A 20,463-nucleotide genomic window follows, 5' to 3' on the forward strand; every position below is an offset into this window, starting at 1 on the left:
GATATTTGATAGTTGATAACATTTACCCATTGAAGCTAGATTACTAATCGTCTTGCAGCTACAAAGTGCATGGACGAGTGAAATTCTGGCAACTTAAAATTATCAATAAATTTACAAAAACAAACATTGAGCATAATAGTAAATTTGTAAAGTGTTCGTGCTAAAAAGTAAACAATAAAAAACTAAACAGATAAAGCACTTCAACACTATGGATAGCATAACGGATAAAAATATCCGAAGGGTAGCTTTCGTAGATGTTCGGTAGTCACTAGTCACTGTCGCAGTATCGCACAAGTGCAAACACATGTTTTTGCTAAATTCCTAGAAGATGGCCCGGTCCACGTGGAGTTGCCGGAGGGGGAAAGAAGCCTGTTGTTCCAACGACCTTGTATCCATTTTAGTCTGTATTTTTTTGTTTTTTGAGTATGAAATTCCCGCTCAATTTCATTAATTTTTGACATTATTATTAGACAAACGTGTGTATGAGAGTGGTTTAAGGATTGACGTATCATTTTGTATGTACGAGTATATTAGAAAGATCTCAAAATGGAGTTAATCTTTAATTTCTCGGACAAGCACCCCTTCCACAAACCCCTACCCCTCCCCGACAAAAAAAATTGCGATAAAAACTTATTTATTAGACGCGGACAAGGGAAGCGGCTGGGTAGGAGAGGGGTATGGGTTTGTGAAGGGCCTGCTTGTCCGAGAAATTAAGGATTTACCATATTTAGAGATTACATTTTTTAATTTTTTTTTGATCACAGAATAACCCCCTTTTTACGTTTTTCAAGGGAGCAAGAAAAAAGTGTAAACCTTAGGAAAACGCTAAAGTGAGGAAATTAAAAATGTATGGAAAAAATAGGAATTACATAAAAATAAAATTGATTTGCTACACTAGATTGTACATATACAGAAAAATTGTAAAAACGGTGATAACTGGAAATTGGCAATATTTTTTTTTTACCTATTTTCAATGATTTCCCTAAAAATATTTTTATATTTTTTCAAACAGTATTATGTTATCTGTTTTTTTATTTGATTTAAAAACAGCATGTTAAAATTAGTTTATGTGTAAATAAAAAAAACTAAAATAGAATTTTGAATTTGCACAAAATAATTTTTCATCTAAATGTCAGGAAATTTTATTTATACCGTACCACTTTTTTTCTATGGCATCAGTAAAAAGAACTGTCATATAGATCGCGGCTTTTTAAACCATATTTTTTATAACTTTAAATATTTTCATTGTTATGTTTTAAACATCGCAATTTAATGATATTAAAACTTTATTGTTTCTAAACGTTTGTCAACTGCATATCATGATTTGTACAAGTCAATATGACGTTTTTGTTCAAGTGAAAACTAAGACTAACCCTAAAGGAAGACACTGAAACAAAAAGGTCAATTACACTGCACCTGCTTTGAATTTAGGTTAAGACAATAATTTATCCTTTATTAGTTGTTTTTATTCTTCATTCGCGTGGCACACGCGGCGGCGCGCGGGCCGCGGTTCGTTATTACGACATAATTTTGGCTTTTTTGACACATCAAATGAATTCCGAAAATTTTTAAATGTAAAACCGGGGTAGTGAAAAATGTAAAAAACGTTGATTGGGAGGAATATTTGTATTAGAATGTATGAAGAAAAGTGGGTCCTGAACATTTCGGTGTAAAAAGCGGGAAAATGTAAAATCGAGGTTTTACTGTACTTTTTACTCAAGCTTACCACGAGGAATGTTCCACTGAAGTTTCGCGGTCTGGCTCTGAAAAACCGTGTTGAGATAATTTTTCTGAACGTGTGCATGTCACTGAACTCCTCCTACATGCTGAACTGAGTGACGTCGTCAAGCTGGACTGACTCACTGAACTGAACTTGTTGGGCCGACTGACTGGCGTTTCCACGCCCTGTGGTTTCTTTATAGGCGACGTTCATTTGTAGTTCATTTCTTCATGGTAGGGACGATGAGAATGTACTGCAGAACGATGATCCCGATTTCATGTCCAATATTGATAGAGTTGCATTGAATGTGAAATTGGATTCTATAGAAAATGATGAAATATCTTTCTTTTGTCATCACACTATTTCAGATGAAACGTTTTAGCACGTGTGTGTCATCGATTATGTACTATGGACCCTACAAATTAACCTATTCTGTTCTGGTTCTATTTCACGAATATGACTGTATTCTTCACTACACCAGAACACAGAAAGATATGCATTGAAGAATGAATATATGAGGGGGTTAAAAGCGAAAACGCCACTGTCCACGGTCGCTGTTTTAGGTAAGACCTGCCAGCAAAACCAGTTGCGGAAAGACTATTGTTAACAAAAAGCGGACTGTAGCGACAAAACGAATTTGGAATGAGGTTGGAAATATTTGGAGAAAGGAAAGGAGCACGGAAATGGACCTACCTTTTATGCCATGAGGATGTTCTTCAATTTTGGGCACTGGATGATGAAAGTCACCATAAATTATGAAACAATGTATGATAACTTTTACGACGACATGTGACGAATCCTAGAATTGTTTTTTGTATTGCCGAAATGTTGTATATTTTGTTCCAAATCTAAATGTTCAATTTTTGCATTTCTTCCGTCTTGATGTAATTTAGGTACCATAAGGATGGAAAAGAAAGTTGGTCGGCCAAGGCCTCGATTATGATGGAAAAATAAAGATGTCATACCTTCACCTTGACGGTATAGTTGAAGATAAATTCCCTCTAGCGATTATAAAGATATACTACTGACCCCCCACCTTCAAGTTACATCGAGATGAATCAAAGGGAAGCGTACGTCACGGTACACATATCTACGCTCTATAATGACAAAACTTCAGTATGACGTCATAGTTGAAGATAAAAGTCTCCCTAAAGGTATACTACCGATACCCCCTACCGATAAAGATAAAGAGGAATTACAAAAATATAAATATAAAACGTTTTAGAGTCACGAGCCATAAGATGCACCCGAGTACAGCCGAACGTTATCCGACACATCCCGACCGCTGGTTTTGGCTGAACCGAAGTGGTCGGTCGCTAGACCACATTGAACTCAAAAAAAATAGTCTTCTCGCTACTGGATTTGCTGGTCTTCCCAGAAACCGTGATCATGAACATAAGTGGTTTTATTTTTAACCCTGTCATATATAATATAAATATTGATTCACTGTCTAAATGAATTGTGGAAAAATTATGAATTACAAAATTTTGGATCTCTTGTTATCAAATTGTTACATATTTATTAAATAAATAAAATTTCAAAAATGTCTTTTATTCTGTGAAGTTTTCGTGTAGACCATATTTTGAGTAACAGACGGAGTCAAAAGATCGGCTAAGCCTAAATGGTCAACAATGTTTAGAGTATGTCCAAATGTTTGTAGACATGCTGGATTTCCTCCCTAGGGAGTTTTATTGAGATCTAAATTTTCCAACTAAGAGAATGCGGGAGGACGTACAAGAGTTGGCTGCCGACAGAGAAGCCCAGTGGACACGCTTCATCTGTGCAGCGGACATGGGTAAATAAGTAAGAAAATACATTTGGATACATATAAAACATAATACATATAATACTTATTTTAAAACAAAGATAAAATTAAAGTGTTTTTCATGTCAGGTACGTGCGAATGTTGTGAATCTCCCAGTTTCGCATGAGACTTGTAAGACTAACATACGTCAAGTGCATGTGAATGTTGTGAATCTCCCGGTTTCGCATGAGACTTGTAAGAACAACACATGTCAGGTACGTGCGAATGTTGTGAAACTGCCATTTTTGCACTGGATTTGTAAGAATAACATGTCAGGTACATGCGAATGTTGTGAAACTGCCATTTTCGCACTGGATTTGTAAGAATAACATGTCAACATCCAAATATGGACATCCTGGCTTCCAAAGCATGATGATGTTTCAATGTAATGCATCGGAGAAATGCCCCATACGCATTCGGTTCAATCTCCCGAATCTTGGAATTTTCTTTTACAGTTGCACAAATTTTTACCTGAAATGATAAAATATATTTTACATGCATCCAGTATGGATATTCAAACATAGGCAGGATGGTGAGATATTATATTCAACGATGTTTCGAGTATGCCCAAATGTTTCTGCATACATGCCCACCAACGCAACACCCCTTTCTTGATTTTGTTGATAATGCTTGTCTCAGCCTTACATAATGTGCGGATCTCAACATTTGTGCATCTATCGTACATAGTACGTACCACACATTCGTCTGAGAGATCGGATTTTGACAGCATTCAGCCTACTTACATCCCTGTTTTTCCAAGTCTATACTTTACTCCCATACATCAGGGTCATGACCGGGACTCCGTTGTGAGCAGCTAATTTTGCCTCTTGCGACAAACATTATTTTTGTATTTTTTCTAAACATTTAATTTGATTTTTGCACCATAACAGGCCAGGAGGCCCAATTTCACCACAGAACATCCAGGCTTGAGAAAAATCACATTTGAATTTTTATGTTCTCCCCGGGAATCGAACCCGGAACCTTCCGCGTGTGAGTCGAGCATCTTGACCACTACACCGCGGAGGCCGCCGTCTGAACTTCAGAATATTCAGTCTTTTGTTCGATGTTACATCATCGCGTATAAAGGAATTTTGTAGCACAGCTGTTTAAGAGTTAAAATAATAAGTTACTTACCATCTTTGACTTGCTTCCACATTTCCCTTTTCGTTGCCTTTTCTAGCTCTAAGATTTCTAATTCTATTGCCTTTTGTTTTCTCAAGAAATCCAAGTGAATTTTGTTCTCCTCTCTAATTCTTGCCAAATGCTCCGAGCGTATCTTCTGCTCGGTCCTCTCGCGTATAACTCGGAGCTTGTGCTCTCTCGACCGTAAACTCGGTTTATAGCTGTCAAGCCTAGGCCTGTAACGGGTGTTTCTCTCGGATATCGGGTTCTTTTCGTCGGTTGCCGGTGAAACCACTTCGTTATACTCCGGATCTATGTATTCTATAACCGTATTACTCTCAATATATTCAGCTATCGTTTTCCTGTTGCCGAATTCAGTGGCCAATGCGTCATTTTGCGAAGACATAGTTTCTGTCTGAAAACATAATTTATTTAATATGATTGTCGACAACGTTTTGAGTTTGCCCAAATTTTAGTAGACGAGGACTGGATTCAACCCCGTAAGGAGCTGTTAATATTAACATATTGCGCAACCTTCCTCCACCAACAATACAGCTTGCCCACCACATACCGCACACCGCATCCGAGGACATAAGTCTCCTTGGCGGTGCCCACATACACGGAAAATTTGCTCATTGTCAAACGAGAAAAGCTGCCCGAAAGAGCTCTCTGAAATCTAGTAGCCTTAGCATCTTTGTGCTGAAAGAAGGTAATCCAGAAGCACATAATATGTACTTCATTGGGTTGAGAAAAGAGGGAAGTGAATTCTTCACTGACTGGGATTAAATTGATTGGACACGATCAATTCGCCGAAATGATTACAAAACTTTTTAAAAGCCTCGAAATTCTTTTTGGAAGCCACCCGATCTGTAAATCCGACGGGACCTATAACAGGGCCACGGATAGTAGCGAGAAGCTCCAATCGGTAATCATAGAGAAGGGGAAAGGGACAAGACCACAGGATGTGTTCAGAAGATCGGTTAGGATATCCGCAGCAGCACGAAGGGGAGTCAACAATATTAAAAACAAATAATTTTTTATTAAATTTAGAATGACCTGATAAAAACTGCGTAGTCCAGTGATCGGGGATAACCCAAGAAGATTCTAAGCGCTGACGGATTGAAGGAAAAAAAAGAAAGGTAACCCTCCCTGAAGGGGAAGATTTCCATTGCGATTGCCAAGCATCATGAAGAGCATTTAAAGTCATTTTGTTATATTCGATTGAGAGATTCCTTCAGTTGGGAGTCAAGAATACAGTCTACTTTAAATGTTCCTCCTCCTAGGACGAGGTATTCTTCGTATTCTATTCGTCCACTCTTCAACCGCTTATTTTGATAGTGACCATGAATATATAGACTCTATACTCGATGAATACTTAAGCTACGAACCTTTTTGATAGTAAATTACTCTACTGTGCTGTGAGCACCGCATAGTAAGTTTATTTAACAAGTTACAACAGAGATGGAGAGCATTTTAAAGAAGAGAATATGGAAGTCTCTGTTGAAATTTGTTAATCTTAATGACTCCCTAGGGGATGAAATATAGTCTTTCGTCTCAAACTCAAAATATTGTGGTAAGTTTATGCTCACCTTAACTTTAAGCCAATTGCAATCCTCTAGACTTATTTCGTTTAATTTATCTTCCTTGTCGTTTTCTTCTAAATCTTTTAAAAAATGCTCTTCAGAACTGCAAATGAAAACCAAGTATAAATCAGCCTCAAATGAGACGTTCAATCAATTTTAATAATTATAATTCATTACAGAGGCAAAATTAGCATTTCACAACGGAGTCCTGGTTCCGACCCTGATGTATGGGAGCGAAGTATGGTTTTGGTGAACTCCGCGGCCTCCGAAACCATACTAGCGGAACCGCGTTAAACGATAAAATCGTGCCATCTTTATTCTTCAACGTGCGTTATAAAGTAATGAGGTTTGATATATACCGCGTCGTGTATCACGAGTTGAGCATAACCTTTTCTAACTAGAGCACCGGCCGGAAGACGTAGCCATATTCCGCGCCCACTTGATCGCGCGACGACGTACGGGCCACGCTGGTCAGCATCTTTCGTAATCCGCCCCATCCGTGTCCCCGAGGGCTCCTCGGCAAACTCTGGCTTCATCACGGGATTTCTAGCACCTATAAGGCTGTTTCCCTTTGTACGCGCGACGCGTGGCTATCATACCCGTCCATCGCACGTTATCGGACCCATCTGGGGCCCGGTCAATAGCTCCTGGTGGACCTCAACGAGCTCCAGGAAGGGATATTTTCCGAACCAGCCGCTTCCCACTTGTTGCAGTCTTGACAAAATCTCTCGCAACCCACGTGCTTAACACGAGGCCGCTCACCAGCTTCCCTACAACCAGGCGAGGTCGCCTCGGTCATCCGGATTCCTCGGGCATCATATCACGGTGAGATCGTTCCATAATTCCGAGATAGCTAACCCTTCTAGATCCGAGCTACGCGTGTATGTGGTACCCTCTTCATTTCCTTCCCCCCCTCACATGTAATCAACAGAGAGAATTGTAGAACCGTATTTATGTTATTTTACAATATTAAATTGGCTCACGAGCCTTGAACATCAAAGCTGTTTTTACTTATTGTGGTTCCTTGTGGCTTCGTGAGTTGATGAAGGAAGGTTCGGAGTCATCGAACCCTTACGCTGTATCCCGAGACGGAATCTCATGTTCTCCACTGACTGGCCGGGCAAAAGGTAATTACTGAATCTCCGTCTTAGGGTAGAAAGTATTATCTCTCACATTACCTAGGATTTCCCGGTATTTCCCCCCGCGTAACAACCATTGTGTCTTTCTACTTTCCTTTATAATAATTTTCTATGTATAAATATGTCCTTAAAATGCCCATTGGGCGTATACATAAATAAATATAGGATATGCCGAAGATATCATCGTGGCTGATCTTCAAGAACTCCTTAGATAAATGATGCAGGAGAGGAAAAGATAAAGCGTCTAATGTCTAAAAAAACATTTTAAAAATCCAATTTGCCATAGAACTGTACTTTCTCATTGAAAATGATATTTATCCTTACTTGAGTGGTGTTCTGGGCACTGCGAGTTTGAGGGCGCTCTCCACTTTCAGAAGAACGGGATCCTCCTTGAGGTCCTTCTGTACTTTCATAAGCGATCTCAAATTCTTGGCATCTCTTTTCAGGTTGTCCCATAACTTTTTCAGCGATACTATGGATCTGAAAATAAATGCACACACTATACAGAAAAATACATATTTGTTTATTAATGCATATACGGCCTAAGCCAATCACAACAATTATATGTACAAGAAACTGAACAAAAAGAACAAAAAATGTGAAAACATTTTGTTATCCATTATAGGATTTTGAAATTGTGACTATTACTTTCGATTTTTAACTATTTATTTAATTGATTTATTCATACAAATACGAGGGCGGATTGATAATGAAGCTACCTAGCGCTAGATGGCAGCACAAACACAAAAAAGTTTTTTTTTTTTCCAAATTGCGATCTGTCAAACGGCAGCTGTTAGACTTTCACCCAAACTCTTCGATTAGTTATATCCATCTCATCAATCGAGGAGACCACACAGAGGAGGCATATTCAAGGAGACTGCGAACGTAAGCGAAGTAAATCAATTTTATATATTTTTTAATCCTTTGCTAAATGTGTAATGTCAGATGCTAACTCTGAATTGCTTGATAAGTTAGAACGATTGCAGAATATCTTCGCAAATTTGACCACATAACCGAGTATCGCACGCAACTACACTGGCTCAGCATCAGGCATAGAAGAAACATTCACATTCTATCACTTCTTCACAATATCTTAAATAATCCCACTTCGCCTGTTTATCTGAGAGAGCTCATCCAACCTCTTTCACAACACGGACTATCTCGTTGTTCTAGTAACGAGAGAACCCTTTTAATACCCTGTCATCGCTCTAATTTTCTTGCCTCCTCTTTCACAGTAGTAGCCGCTCGATTGTGGAATAATCTACCCCCTAATGTTAGAGACGCTTCTTTATTTACATTTAAGTCGAGATTGAAATGTCAATATCTAAATATTTAAATTGTTCCTTTATCCTTCTTCTTTCCTTCCCATCCCCTCTCCTCTCTTCATAGTATAATGTTAATTTTTTTATATACATTTATTTTTGTTAATCTTTGCTTTTAATTTTTGTATAAAATTGTTTGATTCAATATGTCCATGTATTTATAATTTTCTCAAACTAAAAGGTTTGGGTAGGTAGGAAGAAATTGCCTTAAGGCAATACGCCCGCCCTTGTATGTATATTTATTGTATATATATATAAAGTATCAAATAAATAAATAATGTCGGTCTCGTGGTGTAACGGTCAGCGCGTTCGCCTATGCGCGCAGGCGGGACGTAAGAGGGGATAATCGGGAAACTTTTGGACACAGAGCGACGTATGCAAACTAGGTTCTACGCGCTGGTATGTTATAATTCTTTACCTTTCGGTATCAGTAACTTGATTATAATTTTCCTCGACTTTCCGCCACGCGGCTTCCTTCGCCTTCACGCTATGCCCCATCTTCTCCGCGTAGCTGTTGTACTCCTTGAACACGATCTGCACCACCAGATCGACCAGCCTGTTCTTGTCGTGGCTGGAGAAGTTGGCGGAGCGGACGCGTTTCGTGGCCGACATATCTCCAAATGATTATCGATCATTCCATGTTGATTTGCGTTCGTACAACAGCTTGAATCTAGTTAGTAACGCGATCGATGTAAATGTGTAATGTAATTTGAATTTGGAACGGATCGCAGTGACAGAAAGCGGGAAGCGTCATCTGTCACCTGTCACTGTCGAGTTACAAAAATACTAGTATTGCCAGTTGCGAACAGTGACGAATCTAAGAAAAACATAAGTCAGTACTTGAATAATTCTGTTACTCCTCCTTTTTCATTTATTATATTTATTCTTTGCATTTTACAAAAGTTACAAATTTATACAAAATAAACTATTACATAAAGACAAAAAAATCTCACAAAAGGAAGGGGAAAACGTTTATTTTACATTTTTAAATTTGTTGCAACAGAGAGGGAAAACATTTTCGAGAAGGGAATATGGGAGTCTAGGCAATAACAGAGCTTATGACCTGTCATTGGCTGGTTTTAGTGGCCACTTTACACACTGTGTAACATTCATCATTCTACCTATGTTTGAACATCAACATTTCCTTAACTCTTTTCCAGTGAATGAATAAATGAATCTAGTCTTCGTCTATAAAAATTTGGACAAACTCAAAATATTCTTGATAAATCCACCTGGTTTATGAAGAAGTACAGAAATGAATAAAATAAATTTTTTTAGGCGATTAGTTGAAATAATTCAATAATAATAATGAATCTTACCCGCATAAATAAAGGTTTTAGCTCTTTAACTTCACAAACACAACAGATGAAAGAATTGAAGGAATATAGATGTTCAAATATGAGCAGAATGGTGAATGTTACATAGTGTGTAAAGTGGCCACTTAAGCCAGCCAATGACTGGTCATAAGCCTTGTAGATGCCTAAACTTCTATACTACCTTCTTTAAAATGTTCTTTATCTCTGTTGTAATATGTTTATTTATTGATTCTCATTTTTGGGCTGCGTGAGCTGGGCTCCTGCAATGGTAGCCGAAACGTGGGAACAAATCCCTCACACACGGTATTACCCAAAAAAGAAGCAAATTGATAACAGTGACTGTGAAAACCTTCGCACCTATTTGACAAACTACCAAACCATCAAGCCGTTTCACCGTAGGGGTAGGCAGAGAGGAGAGAACACCATATCACTCTGTCTTTGCATACAGACCTCGCTTCCTCTACATTCATACATCTTCTCATGCACGCACGCCGATTATTCCTACTCTTGACATGTCCATCTTCAAGTATTTATATATATATATTTATATTTGGATAATTAATATAGCGCTGTTTTTGTGAAAATTACCTCAAGGGCGCTGTACAAAAAATAAATATCCCACCACGTCTTGCAGCTACAGAGCGCATAGATGATTCGGATTCTAGTTCCTCGCCTCCAATTATGATATACAGGTGCTAGATTATAGCATGTCTTGCAGCTACAGAGCGCATGGCCAATAATAAATCTAGCCCCCATTTACAATTTTTATTTAACAATGGAGTTTAGAATTTTAGTGATATTTTAAAAAATGAAATAAAAAACAAATTTATAAGAATAGAAGTTAGATGACAACAAGTCTTGCAGCTACTGAGCGCATGGACGGTTGGAATTCTAGACCCCATTTACTAAATTTTGATATTTGATAGTCGATAACATTTACCTATCGAAGCTAAATAACTAATCGTCTTGCAGCTACAAAGTGCATTGACGAGTGAAATTTTAGCAACTTGAAATTATCAATAAATTTTGATCGTGCCATGTCTTTCTCGGTCTTCCTCTTTTTTGCATCTGTCAACATTCGCATCGTAGATCCTTTAAGCCGTTCTTCCGCTGTCCATCGCTCTACTTGTCCAAACCAACGCAGCACCCCTCTCTTGATTCTATCGATGATGCGTGTTTCAGCTTTACACAGTTCACGGATCTCGACATTTGTGCACCTATCATTCATCGTTCTACCACACATTCGCCTGAGGGATCGCATCTCGACAGCATTTAACCTACTTTCATCATCATTTTTCCAATTCCATACTTCGCTCCCATACATTAGAGTTGGCACTAGAACTCCATTGTGAACTGATAACCCATTTAACTATTATTTTATTTATTTTCCCATAAATATTATTATCAAAAGTCAAATAAAATGGTAAGCTGTGCATATTCTCTTATTTGGATGACTGGCCCATGCTGTACAATACCCCAGGAGAAGTCATTGTGCTTGATGTTCAGTCAGACGACCATTGCGAATATGGAAAAAACTGATCTTCTTCTTTTCCACATCCATTCCTAAGTGGAGCATGTGGACATCACCAGTTGGCTCCAGGAGACCCTATCGCCAGCCAGCATTTTTGCCTTCTCCCACGCCAATCCATCGCCCCTTAATTCAGCCGAATAAAGTCTAAAGATCGTCATCGACGGCCTTCCAGGACGGCATGAGCCCACAGGTTTAAAGAAGAGGCAACTCGGTTTTAGGTTCTCCCGAGGCATGCGCAGCACGTGTCCAAGCCAGGTCAACCGCCGCATCTTCGAGACGCTCGTTATAGGAGACTACTGCGTCCGTTCTCGGACTTCAATGTTAGTTATACAATTGAACCACCTTATACCTAATATTCTTCTCGAGCACTTACTCTCAAAACTAAGAAGTGTGGTGTTTTGAGCTTTGGTAAGGTGCCAAGATTCGCGCCCCTATAGGAGTACTGGCATTATACAAGAGTCGACCGAGTATAGACTAGAGTTCTATACAACACGCATCATGTTAAAAGTTGCTCCAGCAATTCCTAGGCAGGTAGCGAGCTCTCTGTGCTCCATCCTCAGTTATGTGTACTCCCGAGTATTTAAAGCTGTAAACTTTCTCAACCCTCTGTCCATTAATATAGAGAGGCTGATCAGGGTCGGGACAGGATTTGTTTTTTGTAGTAAAATTAAGACCCAGACGAGTTGAGTTTCCTTCATGGAAAAAACTAAAAAGATAAATATGTTTTTTTTTAAAACAAGTTTTATTTCAAGGGTGCATCGTGCAGATACATTATTAGATGATATCCTAATACTATTGTATTACACAGTATACAGGAGCCAAAATGCTTAATATTACAACAGTTAACTTAATGCTGACTATTCAACTCGTGCTTCCATTTGTCCATTTCCCACTTTTGCAAGTTCAGTTTAGCGGGAAATTGCATGCAAACATTTTTTTTGACAGTTGTACCACTCATTCAATGCTGGGTACTGTAAATATATTCGTCGGTTACACTGGACAAGGAAAACTGATGACATTGCAAGTATAAATAAAATAAAACAATAATCGTAGAACTTTTAAACTGTACAAACCTTTGGCATAGATAAATATTATTACTATTTGAAAAATATGCAAATGGCTTTTGCTGGTGTGCTAAACCTAGAAGACATTATTTATAAATCGACTGAATGGTTGTTAAATTGGTAGCCTCTAGGCTGAATATCCAAGTGTATTTGTTAAATGATTCCCGTCAGAAACCACTCTGCCGGAGTGGAAGTTTGTTCCCGGGTTGAGGTGCAATCAATCGAAGAGAATAAGCTTCCAGTGATGGCAGTCTTCGTGACCATTCAGGATCTTGTATGTCTCTATCGAGACTCTTTTCTCCTTTAATTGGCTGCCCTCGGTGGAATGGACAAGTGTGTTTGGTAAAAGACTCCAGTCTGAAACTACTCTGCTGGAGAGAGACAAATTAGTGCTCGGGCCAAGTTGATACATCTTTCGCATGGTAAATTTAATCAAAAATTATTTGTTTTGAATATTTTTGACTCCCCTTCGTGCCGCTGCGGATATCCTAACCGATCTTCTGAACACATCCTGTGGTCTTGCCCCTATCCCCTTCCCTGTGATTACCGAATGGAGCTTCTCGCTACTATATGTGGCCCTGTTATAGGTCCTGTCGGATGAACAGATCTGGTGGCTTCCAAAAAGAATTTCGAGGCTTTTAAAAAGTTTTGTAATCATTTCGGCGAATTGATCGTGTCCAATCAATTTAATCCCAGTCAGTGAAGAATTCATTTCCTTCTTTTCTCAATCCGATGAAGAACATATTATGTACTTCTGGACTACTTTCTTTCAGCACAAAGCTGTTAAGGCTACCAGATTAAAGAGAGCTTTTTCGGGCAGCTTTTCTCGTTTGACAACGAGCAAATTTTCCGTTTATGTGGGCACTGCAAGGAGACTTATGTCCTCAGATGCGGTGTGTGGTATGTGGTGGGCAAGCTGATACATCTTTCGCAGGAGGCAGTCACAGAGACCGTTTTTAATCTATCACCCATCAGTAGTATCTATATCTTTGGATTGTTTCCTGTAGTTTGAATGTTAAAGTAGAGATTCCATAGTTAAATAGACTATACAACTTTGAAAAAAAATACTGAAAATAAAACAGAACAAAACGAAACATTTTAACAGAAGCTACATAGAGAACATCTCTGGAAGATTATTTTCTAGTGTTTCGAAAGCTATTTTAACTTTGGAGTGCATGTGTTTGTGTTTTTTCAAGTCTCCCGATCGCGCCCCCGAGTAGGCGCACTCGTCACACTTGAACATTTTGCTGGGCGAATGCTTCAGGCGGTGCTTGTTAAAAAAGTTCAAATCGCGCGACGAGTAGGAGCAATCCTCGCACTTGAAAGGTTTCTCTTTGTTGTGTATCCGCCGGTGCTTGCTCAGCGAACTCGAGTCCTTGCACGCGTAGGGGCACTGATCGCACGTGTACGGCTTCTCCCCCGTGTGGATCCTCATGTGCACGCCCAGGCAGCCCGCTTTGGTGAACCGGTTCCCGCAGACCGAGCAGGCGTACGGCTTCAGGCCGAGGTGCGTCTTCTTGTGCGCGGAGAGGTAGCTGGTGTTGGAGCAGGTGTACGGGCACTCGTCGCACGAGTACGGCCGCTCCCCGGTGTGCGTCCTCTTGTGCCTCTGCAGGTGGCCGTTCCTCGCGAACGACTGGCCGCACTCGGGGCAGAGATAGGGCTTCTCCCCGGAGTGGCAGCGCTTGTGTATGCCGAGGTTGCCCAGGCTCGAGCACGTGTAGTTGCACACGTTGCAGGCGAACGGTTTCTCGCCCGTGTGGACCCGCTTGTGGCGGTCGAGGTCGTTGGACTGCGTGAAGCAGTACCCGCACATGTCGCACGCGTACGGTTTGATGCCCTCGTGTATCCATTTGTGTCTCCTGAGAGAAAACGCCGAAGAAAACGTTTTCACGCACTGACCGCAGTAGTACAAATTGCCGGCTTTCTCTTCGGCAGCTTGATCGTCATCGTCCATGACATAATCTTCATCTTCGTCGGTTTTTAAATCATCCTCTTGTAAAGGATCTTCTTGCTTTATTTCGATAGGACTCAGGTCGGACGTTATGTCATCCGCTGTGTTTTCAGAATCTAATTGAAATCCTTGAAAAGTGTCCATAGTGAAAATTTCTCATGTCAACTGCGAGACATAATGTTTTTGGTAGCGATTCGCCGACAAACTCAAACTCTAAAAAAAAAATATTTCAAAAATTAATAAAAATGGATCAGGTTATTAGACGCACAAAAATAGTAAGCTTATTAAATAATGCAAATACGGAAATCAGCATACATTTATAAAAGCCTAAGAAATATTCTAAATGCTCAACTTATGAGACAAATTTACTTTGCTTTTTGGGAGGTTGCTCTCGTTCAATCCTTGAAGTGAAAATAGCACAAAAATGGATCATGAAGATCATTCTCAAAAAACCCTCGAGGTATTCAACAGAAGATCTATTCACTGAGTTAAAGATATTGGATGCAAGACAATTGTTTGTGAGGTGCCTACTACTTAAATTCTATGATAAATTAAGCGAGGTCAAAAGAACCCAACAAAATATAAACACTCGTTCAGCAACACAAATTAATTGTATTGTCCCATTTGTATCAACCGCCTTTGGTAAAAAGCAATACAATGTAATTGCTCCAAAAATATTTAATGATTTATTGCCAAATATAAAAGACTCGAAATGTAAAACAAATTTAAAAATAAAAATAACTGCACATAGAAATAGTGTAGCGAGAGATTGTTTTGAAAAATATATGTAAATCAAAACACGTAGTACTTTGTATAATTGGTACACATATTATTTATATTTGTATGTATTTCATTGCTTTATATTTGTTTTTTATTATATATTATACTATATTATTTATGTTTATGTAACATGTATTCTTGGCACATATATATACTTTATATTTTTATAATAACAATGTTTGGTTTCTTACATTTGATTAGCTAGGCATTTATAATTAAGTAGTTTTAGTTTTTCTTTTTTATTTTATTGTTTTATTAGTATAGGACTACTTATGCTCTAAAGATAACAAATCTCCATCTTAGAACAGGCTGTGCCATGTTAGATGGAGACTATAGTAAAAAGAGAACAGTCCGTTTTCATTTTACATTAATTAGTTTTAAATAGATTCCCTGTTACTATTAAGTATGTATACTAATCTTTTGCAATAAATTTATAAAATAATAAAATAATGTAATTGGTTTGAATCATAGGGAGATTACTTTGATGAGATGTGGAATAATTAAATGTAGTTATGGAGAAAGAAGCCAGTCCACAATTTAAAAAAAAGATATATTGATGTTATCGGGAGCAGTAAGGTCAGTTCTAAGTTCCGCTAAAAACAGCCAGACTGCTTTCATACAAAAAAGGGCATTAATCACCTTCTGAAAATGGTGTCGATCACAAAAACGGCATTTCTCAATTTGCAGAAAACACTAGAAAAATCTTACGGTACTTTGAAAATCATCATTTGGCTTGTATACATAATTTCAATTTTTTCAACGTTTTTGATAAAAAAAATTAACCTGTATTGGGTGTGCGCATATTTTGTTAATTAAAAAAAATGATTTTATTTTGTACTAGTTCAGTATGTATATATACATCCATGTAATTTTTAAACTTTTTCAATTTTCTTTCCCAGATTGCATAATGTAAACATTATTTTGAATTTATTTCCATGCCTAGTATTCTGTTTATTCTGTTATTTTCAAGTATTTTTCATACCCTTTTTAATTTGTAGTATATCATAATTTTAATTTTTCTGCTTTTGTTAAAGAATATTGTAGTTTAAAATTTAAAAACGTCTCTAAAAAAATTATTATCTGTATGTCCCTAAATGAGTTTTTTTTTAAAAAAACTCCTTGGGAATATTGTATATAATTATGTATAATATGTTTTCAATATAATAAAAAAAAAAAAAAATTATAAAACTGGTCAAATGTATAATTAGACTCTGGTTTGTCGTATAAAAAAACTAGTATATTCATAATATTATTTTTGGTATGTGTATATATATTTACATATTTATACACACACAATTCTGGGTTTTATCCCAAGGGGGAGTAGGTATATTATTATTTATATCACTACAGAGATGGGTAGAATTTTTGTTTCAAGATTATGGATATTCGAGCGTTTACAGGGCTTATGACCTGTCATAGGTTGGGTTCAAGTGGCCACTTTTATGTAGAATTCTACAACATTCCCCATTCCGCTTATTAGCGAATATCCATATCGGAGACACTTTTAGTTTTTGTATATATGTCATGAAACAAGGAAAGCTTTCGCTAGCGCGTTTGGAGCGCCATCTATGTATTTGATATTGAGGTGATATAAATAATAATATACCTACTCCCCCTTGGGATAAAACCCAGAATTGTGTGTGTATAAATATGTAAATATATATACACATACCAAAAATAATATTGTGTAAACATGATCTGGTCAAAAATTAAGTAAAAATAAATTGCAGAGTCATCTGCAGGCGATTACTAGTAATTAATTTAACTCGGATAGAGTCTTAGCTACATAAATAAAGTAATTTGCTTTAATACTTAACCTCAATATCAAATACATAGATGGCGCTCCAAACGCGCTAGCGAAAGCTTTCCTTGTTTCATGACATATATAAAAAAACCAAAAATGTCTCCGATATGGATATTCGCTAATAAGCGGAATGGGGAATGTTGTAGAATTCTACATAAAAGTGGCCACTTGAACCCAACCTATGACAGGTCATAAGCCCTGTAAACGCTCGAATATCCATAATCTTGAAACAAAAATTCTACCCATCTCTGTAGTGATATAAATAATAGTATATTCATTGTTTATCATTTGTTAAAGTCAAAAACATTCCAACTGTTGTGTAGATTCGATTATTCACCCTTTCCACAAAAATGCTATTATCTCAGTTTCACTCAGTTTCGCTTTCTGCATAACTACGTTCAATTGAAGATATTTTTTTTAATCATTTGAAATTTAATTTTAATTGACGCCTTAAAAATATTAATTGATACTCGAAATGAACCGAAATTGGACATCAGCCCTTTGAGATCAAGCTGCATGGTTTTTCACATGCTGGATAAAAACTCGCTACATATGGCGAAAATTTATTAGGTGGCAACACACATACATGAAAATTAAACGTCAAGTGGATGTTTATTTTCGCAAATATTCGATAAAATTGCTCCAAAAAAGCTTTAATCGTATAATTTGATGACCACAAATACCCTATTTGTATGTTGAATTGTGAAATTATGCAAAAAATCTTCAGTAAAACGTTCATAGTAACATAACCTCAAAAGGTGTCAAATTAATAACAAACTCGCATGCTTAAATACGCAACAAATGGCTAAGAAATTTAACTGAATTCGGTTAGTACGTAATTGAAACAATGCGAAGATTTTAAATACCTTTTGAAAGGCGGAGAAAACAGCTCTATTCCATTTTGTTTATATTTTTGACGTGTCGATGTGCCAGTTGAAAATGTTGCATTCAACGTCAAATATTCCTTGAAGATGGGCGTTGATTTAACTAAAATATTGATAATTTTGTTGATTTTAGTAGGTGAAATGATATATGGCATTCGTATGTGTAATATTTTCAATTATTTGGAATACATAAATGTAAACAAATTGACAGATATGACAAGCCCACACTGAACTAGTGTTGCCAGAGTGCGTCAATTCTTAAAATAAGAACGCGCTAGAAGTGCGACGGAGAAATACAATTACTTTATTCCACAATAAATAACTATCAACAATTACAAAAGCAATAAAAATCCCCGTTACGATTTTTTTAAATATCAATTTTAATTTTATAAATTCATTATTAATTAAACTCCCAAAAGACAGTGGTAAATAATTCCTTTGCGAGCGGTGATGTAACATCGTGTTATCACAAGTAAAAGACTAAAGCTAGGGTTTCCTAGGACAGCGGTGCCCGTATTTTAACGGCCGTAGTGAACGGTGATGCAGTGGACAGCCGTCGTAAAGGTGATTAGAGAGTGGTTTCCTAGGAAAACGGTGTTATCAACACCATTTAACGAAAACGGTGTTAAATGGTGTTGATAACACCGTTTTCCTAGAAAACCACACTCTAGTCACCTTTAAGACGGCTGTCCATTGCATCACCGTTCACTACGGCCGTTAAAATACGGGCACCGCTGTCCTAGGAAACCCTAGCTTAAGTATTCTAAAGTTCAGAGATTTGAAAAAAAAACATGAAGAAATACTGTTTAATAATGAAAAAGAAATTCTTTTTCCATAGATTATTTAAAAAACATATGATTTAGCCCTGTTGTAGCAATAAACAAAAAAACATTTATGTTCCGGTTATTTCACATGCGTGCGTCTCCCATTTCTGTCAATAACCGACTGAATCTGTTTTACACAGAACAGCGTCTCTGGCTTCCTTATTGTCAGTTATATCTTTGTTTTCTCTCTTTAGTGTCACATTCATTCTTCGCATTGCAAGGGTAAATATTTTTGTATTAAAATCCAGCATTGTTTTACAAATTTTACTTTCCAAATCCGGTGTGAAAATGTTCATTTGAAGGTTACAAAAGGTATAACGTCATCATTTACAAAAATAAAGAGAAATATCAAGTCTTGTACCCTAGGTATATTAGTGTGACATCATAGCCACACAAGAGTTATGTACCATGGTGTAATAATTGTTCAGAACACAAAATGGCGTGATCATATTATTTAATTAGTCAAAAGCATAAATAATTCTCGTACCTAAAACTGTTTTTTTGATGTTTGAAATTATAAAACTTCATTCACTAATTAACTATAACAGTGCAAGTCACTCCTAAGCACAAAAAATGGTCTCCTTCTTGGAACGCTAAAGTTTTAAGATTAATAAAATTAAAGTAGATTGAAGAGTGATTTTTCAAAGTTTCCTAAGTCTAAAAAATTTCGAGAAAAAGAGTTACCTATTCGTGTTTGATGACGTGTCAAAATGATTGTCGACTCAAGTCAAGCAATCAGATCAATCAAATCACTCTCTCTTCAATCCGTGCCTCATGTCTGGGGATGGTGATTACGCCTGACTCCAGGCAAGGCTCGTCTGTAAACAGTCTCCCTCCATCTGGAATGGTATTGTGCCCTTCTATAGGCATTCGTCAGTGATGATTTTGATAATTCAGTGACTAGGCCGCTCCATCTTGTCGGTTGACGTCCACGCGACCTTGTCCCTTTGACACTTCCCAGGAGAATAGTTTTCTCTAAACTATCAGAGTTCCCCCTGGAAATATGCCCAAAGAACTGCAGGATTCTTTTCTCGCACATGGATGTAGATAGAAAATGATCTCCTATGTCCAGTTCCCGGAGTATAGATATATTTGTACGTCTGCCCGTCCACGGAATCCGCAGCATTCGCCGCCAATACCACATTTCGAAAGCTTAGAGTTTTTTATTTTCATTCAACCATCAAATACACTTTGGTTATTTGCCATCATCAAAATTCTAATTAACTTTCCCTTCCCGGTAATGTGTAGCCAGTACACATTGCATATAATAACTTTAATATCTCCACAAATATAAAAAATTATGCTTTAAGATTTTCAGTATTCCTCCGTTACACATTTACGTATCGCTGAAAATATTTTGTATGACATAACTAATGCTTACTGGGAACAGAAAAAGCATTTTATCGAAAATCGGAGATAAATCACCGATACAATAAAAAGTTTACGTACAATGTGTCGCATATTGCGTAGTACGTAGCAAAAGAGTAATCCTAATATATAATTGTCTCACACACTCTCGATAATACAGGTATATTCTCCAGAATATTAAAAATATAAATAATGTAATATAATATTCCGAGGAACAATTTCACGCGTCACACGCGCAAACAGCAAAG

The 20,463-nt window shown here is 37.4% G+C and overlaps 2 protein-coding genes across 2 annotated transcripts; both read right to left on the bottom strand.

The window, feature by feature from the left end:
- Positions 1–3,544: 3,544 nt before the first annotated feature.
- Positions 3,545–9,484, bottom strand: LOC148271375 (uncharacterized). The gene is made up of 5 exons (XM_088241477.1): positions 9,109–9,484; positions 7,693–7,848; positions 6,236–6,332; positions 4,659–5,061; positions 3,545–3,995 (listed from the first exon to the last, which is right to left on the bottom strand). Exons 1-5 carry the CDS (start codon positions 9,300–9,302, stop codon positions 3,946–3,948), a joined length of 900 nt encoding a protein of 299 aa, XP_088097603.1. The 5' UTR covers positions 9,303–9,484; the 3' UTR covers positions 3,545–3,945.
- A 2,776-nt stretch (positions 9,485–12,260) lies between these two features.
- On the bottom strand, positions 12,261–18,276 carry LOC148271376 (uncharacterized). The gene is made up of 2 exons (XM_088241474.1): positions 18,006–18,276; positions 12,261–14,768 (listed from the first exon to the last, which is right to left on the bottom strand). Exon 2 carries the CDS (start codon positions 14,697–14,699, stop codon positions 13,710–13,712), a length of 990 nt encoding a protein of 329 aa, XP_088097600.1. The 5' UTR covers positions 14,700–14,768; positions 18,006–18,276; the 3' UTR covers positions 12,261–13,709.
- Positions 18,277–20,463: the final 2,187 nt, after the last annotated feature.

Source organism: Micrasema longulum, unplaced genomic scaffold (genome assembly GCF_059751315.1).
Source record: "Micrasema longulum isolate JH-2025_06_02 unplaced genomic scaffold, ASM5975131v1 h1tg002908l, whole genome shotgun sequence".
NCBI classification, from domain to species: domain Eukaryota; kingdom Metazoa; phylum Arthropoda; class Insecta; order Trichoptera; family Brachycentridae; genus Micrasema; species Micrasema longulum.